This window comes from Anopheles merus, chromosome 2R, assembly GCF_017562075.2.
Source record: "Anopheles merus strain MAF chromosome 2R, AmerM5.1, whole genome shotgun sequence".
Lineage (NCBI taxonomy): Eukaryota > Metazoa > Arthropoda > Insecta > Diptera > Culicidae > Anopheles > Anopheles merus.
Window position 1 is genome coordinate 62,645,315 of NC_054082.1, and position 11,534 is coordinate 62,656,848.

Consider the following 11,534-nt stretch of genomic DNA (forward strand, 5'->3'; position numbering starts at 1 on the left):
CGGGATAACGGACTGGCAAACGAAGGCGCGAGACCGTGAGCGGTTTCGGACACTCCTTAGGCAGGCCAAGACCGCAAAGCGGTTGTAGTGCCGGATAAGTAAGTAAGTAAGTAAGTATTATTCCTTTATAATTTGACAGAGTGTACATTGCTCTTTTTCCTCTTCTACTCTATGTCAAAAGGCAAAGAAATTTGGGTGTAAATAACGCTTTGAGCAGTGTTTCGTCGCGAATAGTTTTCGGATAAAGTTTCCTTTTCTTTCTTTGGTTTTTGCTGCTAATAATTACCGAAGCCGTTGTAAGAAATTGCTGGTGATGAAGAGAGAGAAAAAGCCTTTTCGCCCTCTATTTATTAATTTAACATCGATAGAGATGTGTACATCAACGGGCGCGGATGTGATACGATCCGCAGTTCAAATCTGCACGATTCGCGTAGCTGCTCGAACATCCTCCCCACCTTGACGAATGTCAACAAAAAGTTGCATTCTAGACTACACGTGGTTTTCGCTATCAGTTCTGAGCGGTAAAACGCATATTTTCGTGATCGGTCGCGTAATTATTCCCTTAACTGTCTTAAGCGTAACGACGCGTACTATCTTGTCTTCACCGGGATGGATTTCAACGATACGCGCGAGAGGCCAACGAGTGGTGGGTAACGATTCGTCCATGAGGATCACTAACCTGCCGGGAAGTATGTTGCTGTTGTTGCTGCCACCACTTGCATAACTTTTTTGCATTTCTTGTAGATACTCAGTGGCCCAATGCTTCCAAAAACGCTGAACCAAAAGCTGCCACTTCTGAAGATCATCCAGCGTGCAGGATTTCAGCTGGGTGTAGTCCGGTTCAGGCACGGCGAACATCGATGTGCCAATAAGGAAGTGTGCCGGTGTGAGTGCAGCTAGCTCGTTGGGATCGTCGGACAAAGGCAACAGCGGACGGGAATTCATCGCTGCTTCGATTTGGTGGAGCACAGTGCAGTAGCCTTCGTACGACAGCCGCGTATTGCCCAGGTGACGATAGAGGTGTCGCTTCGCCGTTTTTACTGCTGCTTCCCATAATCCGCCGAAGTGTGGAGCCTTTGGTGGGTTAAAATGGCAAGTGATTCCCCGGTCAGCGCATCTGGTAGCCACGGTGTTGCGGTGTTGTTCGTCGTTGAACAGCTCAAAAAGCTCCTTCAGTTCACGTTCTGCGCCTTCGAAGTTTTTCCCATTATCAGAATGGATGTGGGCTGGCACTCCGCGTCGTGATGTGAATCGGCGTAGCGCTGCTAAGAATCCCGAGATGCTAAGGTCTCCTACGAGTTCCAAGTGCACAGTTTTCGTAGCGAAACACACGAAAACGCACAGATAGCTCATAGTAGCTGCTGCCTTCCGGTGCGCTGGCTTCAAGTAGAATGGACCGGCGTAGTCCACTCCGGTTACAGAAAAAGGTCGGCTCGGTGTGATGCGGGATGGTGGAAGCTGGCCAACCGGCTGCCGGGCGAGTATGGGATCTTGCCGAATACAGCGGAAGCAGTTCCTTGCGATGCTTTTTACCAAGCGACGTCCGTCCAATGGCCAATACAGCTCTCTAATGCGGGATAGCAATAGCCTTCCACTAGCATGTTTCATCTCTTCATGATAATCTTCCGCAAGTAGACGAGTGAATTTGTGGTTCTTCGGTAGAACAGCTGGATGCTTGGACTGATACGGTAGTTGCGACAAGTTCAATCGTCCTCCCACCCGTATTACCTCTTCTGTATCCAGGAATGAGGTAAGTTTTCGTAAAGGTGATTGTTTCATCAATGCTTCTCCCTTTTTTAGCTGCTTGATTTCCGCGGAAAATGCATCTTGCTGGGCTAGTCTGCAAAGCACAGTTTTTGCAGCATCCACGTACTTGGGCGTGATCGTTTTGGATGCATTGGTGTGCGGTATCGGTCGCTGTGATCGCGCCTTCTGCTTGGTGTTGCGCACAAACCGTATGCAGTATGCAATGATGCGTACCATTCTAGTGAAGGATGAAGAAATGCCAAACCATGGATGAGTTTGTGTACAAACTAAAGCGGCACTCACCTGGCGTGTTTCTAGGTCCGCCTCATCGCTTGGTTCTGGATCTGAGCTGGGCCAATGGGACGAAGGTTGCACAAGCCAATCTGGACCGTTATTCCAAAGCTGATTCTGCGTGAAGTGTGCTGCCGACATGCCTCGGGAAACCAAGTCAGCAGGATTGGATGTGCCAGGAACGTGCCTCCATTGCCTTGGATGAGAGTAGTGTTGCACCTCAGCTACGCGATTTGCCACGAACGTCTTCCAGGAGTTGGGAGGTGACGCAATCCATTTTAGCGTAACAGTTGAGTCGGACCAGAAAAACGATTCGGCGCACACGATCTGCATTGCCTCCTTGACGCGATGATGCAGATGGGCGCCCAGGACAGCTGCGCTTAGTTCAAGCCTCGGCAACGTGACGCGCTTCAGTGGTGCCACTCGAGACTTCGAAGCTAATAGGCTGATGCGGACTTCTCCCGCCGCGTTTTCACAACGAGCGTAGACACATGCTCCGTAGGCGGCCTCAGAAGCATCGGTAAATGTGTGAAATTCTACTGTTGCATCTGGTAACAGAGCGTAACGGTTAGTCCTATACTCGGATAACGTTTTCCAGTCGCTCTGAATCGCCTTCCATTTTTTACAGATGTGATTAGGAACAGGTTCATCCCAGCCGGATTTGAGTAGCCATAGCTCCTGCATCAGCATCTTAGCACGCACGATCACCGGTGCTATCAATCCGAGCGGATCGTACATTTTGGCAATGCTCGACAAAATAGATCGCTTGGTCGACGTGGCTTCATCAGCCTCAGTGTTGGATTCAAAACACAGCTCATTCGATTCCGGCTTCCACGAGATGCCGAGTGCTTTGACCGTCTCGTTGGGTATAAAATGCAGCGATGAGTGTGTGCCGATATACTCGGTGCTTAAGCCGGAGAGCACGCTCAGATTGTTTGATGTCCACTTGCGCAACTCAAACCCACCTTTGGCAAGTAGCGCTGATAACTCCTTACGCAGCTGAACAGCTTCGCGAACGTTAATTGCACCACCAATGAAGTCGTCCACGTAAAAGTTTCGTTTCAGGGCCGCAGGTGCAAGCGCATACTCAGTCTCTTCATCATCTGCTAGTTGGATAAGTGTGCGTGTAGCCAGAAACGAGGAAGGTGCTAGTCCGTATGTAACGGTGTTGAGCTCATATACTTGGATCGGAGCTTGCAGCGAAAATCGAAAGAATATGCGCACCAATCGACGATCATCAGAATGCAGCAATATTTGTCGGTACATTTTAGCTATATCTCCCACAAGTGCTATTTGGTAGGTGCGGAATCGCAACACAATATCAAGCAGCTCGTCCTGCACGATTGGACCAACACATAGAATGTCATTCAAGGAATAACCGGTGCTTGTTTTTGCAGATCCGTCGAACACGACCCTTACTTTCGTGGTGGTACTGGAGGCTTTAAATACGGGATGGTGCGGTAGGTAGTACGCCTGTTCATCCCCACTATCTTTGTTCATGAGCGACATGTGCCCCAGCTCCAAATACTCCTTCATGAAGGCATGATAGTCTTCCTTGAGCTGTGGGTTGCGTTCTAGCCTCCTCTCCAGCAGCTCGAAGCGTCTCAAAGCAGTAGTTTTAGACAGGCCAAGCTTTTCCGTGAAGTCGGTCTGTTAAGTGCTATTTGGTAGGTGCGGAATCGCAACACAATATCAAGCAGCTCGTCCTGCACGATTGGACCAACACATAGAATGTCATTCAAGGAATAACCGGTGCTTGTTTTTGCAGATCCGTCGAACACGACCCTTACTTTCGTGGTGGTACTGGAGGCTTTAAATACGGGATGGTGCGGTAGGTAGTACGCCTGTTCATCCCCACTATCTTTGTTCATGAGCGACATGTGCCCCAGCTCCAAATACTCCTTCATGAAGGCATGATAGTCTTCCTTGAGCTGTGGGTTGCGTTCTAGCCTCCTCTCCAGCAGCTCGAAGCGTCTCAAAGCAGTAGTTTTAGACAGGCCAAGCTTTTCCGTGAAGTCGGTCTGTTTGGGCAATCGTACAATATAGCGACCCGATTCGTCGCGCTGAGTGGTTTCTTTATACAATGTTTCGCATCGCCGCTCATCAGGTGAGTACGAATCATTGACGCTTAACTCTTCCAGCTTCCAAAAGCGTTCGAGAGACTCCTCCAGGGATGCCATGCAGACGATTGTGGACGCGGCGGTGCAATCGGTCGTAGATGCAGGATTCTGAGGAAAGGTGGGACCAATCATGACCCACCCAAAGACGCTGTTCAGCATAGTTGGAAGGTTCGGAGCAAGCTCGTGCGATTTTACGTTCGTAAAGAAGGAAGCGTAATGACGAGCACCAAGGATGATATCAATCGGGGCTGATTTATCGAACTGCGGGTCAGCCAAAACAAATTCCGAAGGAATGTTCCAGCCACGAGTGGAAACATCATGCGCCGGCAGATCAGCGATCACCTTGTCTACTATCAGAAAATCGACATCCAAGTCAAAATGTTCAACACGTGAAGCAATTTGAGTTCGAACAGACCTCCTCACCGTTCTGGTGGATAGTCCTGCTCCTTTGAGGGTTATGTTAACCGAGCTACCTTTCAAAGCCAACCTCTGAGCAAGGCGATTGCTCATCAAATTGGGCTGTGATGCGCTGTCTAAGAGTGCACGCACAGGATGCAGGATGCCGTGTGCATCGGTTACATTTAGAAGTGCAGTTTGTAGTAATATTTGTGAAGGTGCTTGTTTTATTGCAGCTGCGTAGCTGCGTTGTATGTTAGCCGTGTGATCATCAGTGGCGTGTGGTGTGTGTGAAGGTTCATCTTGCGCAGCTAGCATTGGAAATGTAGTGGAAGATGTGCCTGGAGTGCTTTCAGTGTGAATCATTGTGTGATGCGCCAAGTTGCAATGACGACACTTGTACTGTGAGGAGCAATCGCGAGCACGGTGATTGTCTCGCAGACAATTCAAACACAAGCGAGCATCAAGTACCTTACGGTACCGCTGGGCAGGATTCATGGCATTAAATCGCTGGCATTTTGTTATGGTGTGCGGCATATTCCACAACGGGCATTTAATAACATCGCGGTCAGTGGTAGCAAAACTAGCAGTGCGCGGAAAATTAGTGCGTCTTGGTGGTATCGGTGCTTCTATAGGTGATGGTTCGGGTTTGTTTACCAATAGCGTCTCGAGTACGCGCATACGGCGGTGCAAAAAGGCAATCAACGAATCGTAGCTCGGATTGTCATTGGTCGAAGCAAATTCTTCCCAATCGCGCAATGTGTTAGAGGGCAATTTTGTGCAAAGTAAATGCTTTAATATGCTGCTCCAGCCGTCAGTTTTCTCTCCCAAGTGATTTAGGGTTTTTTGTGACGCTCGAACTCGTCCACTAACTGGTGCAGGGTTGTCGCACTTTCCCTCTTCGCTGGTGTGATGCCGAACATCGCTTGCAAGTGGCGCTTTTTCAGCAGATATTCATTCGAATATCGCTCAGCGAGTGTTTTCCAAGCTAATTCATAGCTGGAGGCGCTTATTGTAATCGCCTCGATCACTTGCGCTGCTTCACCTTTTAGGGCTGCGCGTAGATAATGGAATTTTTGAATTGGCGGCAAATCAACATTATCGTGAATCAAACACTCAAAGGTATCCCTAAAGGTCAGCCATTGCATATAATCGCCGTCAAACTCCGGCAGAGCGATGGTGGGCAGTTTTATGCCTTGTAGCGGGTTCCTACCAGCTCCTTGCTGCGACACTTCGCTGCGCGGAATTTCTCTATATTTCGCTTTCAATGCCGATTGAACGCGAATCAAGCGCCGTTCAAAATCCTCCCTAAGGGCGGCATTGTGTGTCATCTCTTCAGCAGTGGTTGCACTGTCCTCCAGCTGCTGTTGAAGGCTCTCCAAATCCTTGCATATTTGGTCAAATTTGGCCATACGAGTTTCCACCTCGATAGAATCCCTATCGGGCTGGTAGTTTTGAAGAAACTCTTCGTAACGGGCCAAAATGGCAATCAAAATCGTTCGTCTCGACGACAAAATAAGCGGTTGAGCTGGCATCTTACTAAAACTGCGATTATGGTGTACGTGAGTGTAGTGTAAAGTGCAGTGTAACGGTCGGGCAGTGAAAGGCAAGGGCGTTTAGCACTTTATCGAAAACATTGCGAATATTCAGGATATCGGCACAATCCTGGTCACGGCACCAATGTTTCGTCGCGAATAGTTTTCGGATAAAGTTTCCTTTTCTTTCTTTGGTTTTTGCTGCTAATAATTACCGAAGCCGTTGTAAGAAATTGCTGGTGATGAAGAGAGAGAAAAAGCCTTTTCGCCCTCTATTTATTAATTTAACATCGATAGAGATGTGTACATCAACGGGCGCGGATGTGATACGATCCGCAGTTCAAATCTGCACGATTCGCGTAGCTGCTCGAACAAGCAGTTTCGACATCCTTTTTGTATTTATTGGAACATTAATGTACTTTTGAACCCATGCAACAAACGTATATTTGTACTGATCATCGTTTTTAAGTCGCTCGTCAAGTTCAGTCAATGCTTCGCCACTGTCGATGGTATCAAACTCGAAATTTTCCAACACTTTTGGATCAACATTCGTTTGACTGGTCTGTGACGAGATTTGATTATACAGTGAAGCAAAAGTCGCTTCCATTCCGGCCATGCGTCGAAAGATTGGTTCCATGAAACTATCCCTTTATTCCTGGAATATGCAAGTAACTTCATCTAAAATCACAAATAAAAAACAAATTACCATATATTCAAGTCACCCTTCGGACCCATATAAGTACCACGAATAAGCTGTCGTATTATGTTCTTGGTGATTAAGAATGAAGTATCGTCGGAATCTGAAATAAAGATGAAAGAACAAACCAAATATAAAAAATAAACCAAACATATATAACACATGCTTTATTTGGTTTTTCGTTTCCACGCTCTGAAAATGTTTGCTCATAATGAGTTGTATTGGCTGCTGTACAACAAGTTGCTTAGGTCTATGAAATAAATTTTAATTCACTTTCACTCACCAATCAAACCACCAGATAGTTCGGTATAACCATTTGCAGACTCGGTTTGCTCGGATCTATAAAATGAGATAGATTATCTCAATTATAATTAAACCATGTTTCAATTGGCTTACCCGGAGTAAGGCTTACCCGTTTGCTGGATTGATTTACTATGACCTATGCAGGAAGAATATGGTCATTACAAAGCGTACGAAATTGGTTAAAATAAAACTTACTCGGCGTAGCTCTAGCGGTATTTAAAAACATAGTTTACTGTGTTTGTGTGATAGGATTTGGTTTTCCAGCAGACCTTTTAACATTTAATAGCTGTTGTACAGGTTTTCTAGTACCTGCAAAAAAGATAATGATTATTAAAAAGGTTGAGGGAAGGGTGTTCATGTACCTCACTTGGAGTAGCTCCAGCAGTCTTTAAAAAAATAGTTTGCTGTGTTTGTGTGGAGCCTGTAAGAAAAAAAGTACTGTGAATAACGAAGTAACATAAAGGATCTTGAACTAACGAATTCTCAATTACACTCACCACAAATAGTGCCACGAATTTCTAATTGTTGTCCATTTGGAAAAACAATATAATTATTAACTGTCCCAGATGGTTGCTCTTGTTGCTGCTTTTTAGCGTTTCCAGAATCTGTATAAAATAGTGATGAGAATAGTTCCGAAAATCGAGGAACGGAACGAACCTGCCAATCTGTAGATAAAGAACGGAACGCGGAACGCAGGTTCAAGATGACCTGCCATGGTTACGCTTTTTTCAGTTGCTCTCTTTATATATGGTTAACTTGAAAGTATTTATTGAATATTGTGTATTATATTTTTTGTTCAGTAATCACACAGTTTCAATTAAAACAAAGCTAAATAATAGTTTACCGAATGTGTAAAACTATTCTTCTACTAAAATATAAACGCCTAACTGAAGTAGCCCGCTATACAGTTCCTTTTTCATTAACAGGTTAAGCCATATTGTTGTTTTAGTTTTTACTAAACTTAATCATTATTCCCTTTTCCCTATACTTCTAAATAAAGAAATAAATCAGAAATTTGTTGCAACGCAGATGAAATTTTGATGCAAAATCAAAAAGCTTACAAGTTTAATCGGCTTTTTAAATTTCGTATGGATTAAATTACACTACACTGATTTAATTAATATTTCTTAATAGAAGCAGATAGCATCGAATAACATTGGTTTATATAAAATACCTAGATTGTTAAGTTGTTTCTGTAGGGTTGCCATTATACTGTACGGTGAACTACCGGTGCGAAAGTGTCTGATAGTGCACTTTAATTGTCCGCTAGTGCAGGATTGTCTCTTTAAATTTTGGTAATTAACTTCCCACCAATCACAAATCTCTATCCTTTTTTGGCTTCATGGCTCAGGTGTTGTACCGTTATCTCTTTGACTGAGAGAGTATGGCTTGCGCTGTTATCACTCACATAGACAGAATGTGTGTGTGTTCATACTTGAAAGAAGCAAAAGAGAAGAGAACGCCGTTCTTAACCAGAACGAAAAGAACGCTGAGAGAAACAGGTTCAGATTTTACCTGCTTCCTTTGTACGTACCAAATCGGCCCATCGGTTAAAAGAGAGCAGATGATCGTGCGTTCCAGACTGGATCGAAAAGAATGCTGAGAGAAACCAGTTTAAATTGAACCTGGATGATTTGTTTACAGCAAACCGGCTCATCAATACAAAGAGAGTAGAATGTCGTGCGTTCTAGGCCGGATCGCAATAAGCACTGAGAGCAACTGGCCCAGCACAGATCGCCGAGAACGCTGAGAGCAGCCGGTTCAGATCGGATCGATAAGATCGTTCATAACAGTCGGTTCAGGTCGGATCGCTAAGAACGGTGGGAGCTACAGGTTCAGTTTGAACCTGCTTGGCTTAAAAATGAGGATCGCGGTCCGGATGCTTGCATGCTGGAACGGATCGCACCTGCCAGGTTCGGAACGCAACGCGCATCACTAGTATAAAAGCAACATCCAAGCAACATAATATAAATTAAGTACAAAGTTTAAGAATGATGAAAATCGAACTTCTTCTTGTTTGGCACAACAACCGCTGTCGGTCAAGGCCTGCTTGAACCCACTAGTGAAGTGAGCTTGGCTTTCAGTGACTTATTGTTACCATAGCAGGATAGTCAGTCCTACGTACGGGGGCACGGTCTATTCGGGGCTTGAACCCATGACGGGCGTGTTGTTAAGTCGTACGAGTTGACGACTGTACCACCAGACCGGTCCATCGAACTATAACATTGAAATACATACCAAGTGTTGTTTCTTCTTCTTCAAAACTTCTTAGCATGCTTAAGGGTCGCTTACCATATCTGTGAACAAAAATGAAACATTACCATCACATCATGAAAGTGGTAAACACAATATTAATTTGTATATGTAGCAACGTAACACACTCGTATTTGATCCAGACCAATGAGAACGCCGACTGTAGCGAAAGGCCCTACTTGATATCGTCGATGAATCGAGTACCAGCAGTGCACGGTAAAATTAATTAAAAAAAAATCTAACCACTCTCTTATCTTCTCTCACACAGGCCAAGTATCAAAAGAGTAAGAAAGTACACGATGGCACACCAATACACACAACACGCAGTGGCACACAACGGGAGCACACAACAACACGAAATGAAATGGCACACAAGTGTTGGGGGACAATATCACCTACTTTTTTTTCGCCAAACGATCCACAGTCAAATAGGGCTTCTTTCACCCACATTTTTGACAGCAAGCGCTCCCCCGCCCGTCGTTATGAATGTCAATTTGGACTGTTTTTCCACACTCACTCCACGCTCACAGTGAGGGCTCAGATGACACTCGGGTGAGCCTGAATTTTTACACTGGTGCTGCTGGTGTGATATCTTTACGGTCCTTTAACGATCCTTAAACGAATGATCTTTATTTTTGACATTCAGATTATCGCACAGTTGTCGCGGTGATGGTCATATTCCGATCCGGCACTATGGTCTAATTAGGGATCAAATCTCCAGGATACTACAGCTCGGCCATCCTAACCAACAAATTGACCTCAATTTATGTGTAAATATATTAGTAATTCAAATTTCGTGAACGGTTTCATACGGCTCACTCCATTTCTTCAACTTGTTTGAATCTAATATGGCATCTGAGTTATTGGACAGCCCTCAATGTCCCTTATGACATAGCGATCGTTAGGCAATACCTTATGGACAATGTACGGACCTTTATATTTAGGAATCAACTTGTTATTCTGCTCAGTGCTGCTATAAATGTTTCGCATTACTACATAATCTCCAACTTCATATTTAGCTACTGGTTTATGATTTATACAAAAATATGCCTCACTGGTAAGCTGAGATTTAATTATATTTGCCGATGCTTCAGCGCGAATGTTGCTTAAATCATTTAGTGTACTTCCACGACGCTCGTCTAAAAACTCCGTTAGTTCATCAATTAAATGACCCCGTTGTTCAATACCAAACAGGAGAACTGAGGGTGAAAACTTCGTACTGGCGTGCTTTGAATTATACATCGCATATTCAGCATCCAGTAAATGCAAATTCCAATCATCGTGATCATAAAAGTCCGAAAGTTTGCTGAGGATGGGTCGAAGTACGCGGTTAACCCTTTCGACTTGTCCGTTTGCTTGTGGTGAACCAGTAGCGTTGAGTACATGCTGTACCTCATTTGATCTAAGGAAATTTTCGAACTGGTTGGACGTGAAGCAGGTGCCTCGGTCACTAATTATCCGTTTGGGTCGGCTGTAATAAGAAATGTATTGTTTGAGAGCATTGCATAGTTCCTGACTTCCAGTGGAACGAGTCGCGTATAGCTTAGTAAATTTCGTAAATGCGTCTATCACAACTAATATATACTTCTTTTTGGATATCGTAAGTTTTGTATCTTGGATCTATAACAATTGCTTTTATTAATATTAAATAATATTGTATACACGGACCATACGATACGTCCTTTGCCTTAGCCGGTCGGGAGAGAAGAGAACGATCTCTTTATCCCGAAGCGCGTCGATAGTGCTTTCACGCACACGGTCGCCTAACATCGGACGCATGACGAACTCTGTCAAGGCTTGTACAGGGTGGCTCCCAACATCCCTCCTCTTCAATTTCTTTGGTACGACCGCATCCACTGTGGCGATCTTCGAGTCCGCGTAGAACGACGTAGGGGCTACACCGGTGAAGGCGATGATACACTGTCAGCTGTAGCGAAATCTGGAGAACTTAGAACATCCGTATTATTTGAAGATAACAAAAGGGACGGAGACGATTCAGACATAAAAGGTGACAGTGACGGGGATGACGATGAAGACGACGGAGACGACGTCGAAGACGAATACGACGGTGATGAAGACGATGACGATGACGCTGGCACAGAAATCACAGGAGGTAACACCGCCGAGGTAAAGCTGTCACTAACAGTGGTTCGACATTCATCCAATAAAATGTCCAAAGCCATCGAAGTTTCT

The 11,534-nt window shown here is 44.9% G+C and overlaps 1 protein-coding gene across 1 annotated transcript; it reads right to left on the reverse strand.

Moving 5' to 3' along the window:
* Positions 1-489: 489 nt before the first annotated feature.
* LOC121600902 lies at positions 490-6,088 on the reverse strand. The gene is made up of 3 exons (XM_041929673.1): positions 5,767-6,088; positions 3,828-4,504; positions 490-3,687 (listed from the first exon to the last, which is right to left on the reverse strand). Exons 1-3 carry the CDS (start codon positions 6,086-6,088, stop codon positions 490-492), a joined length of 4,197 nt encoding a protein of 1,398 aa, XP_041785607.1.
* Positions 6,089-11,534: the final 5,446 nt, after the last annotated feature.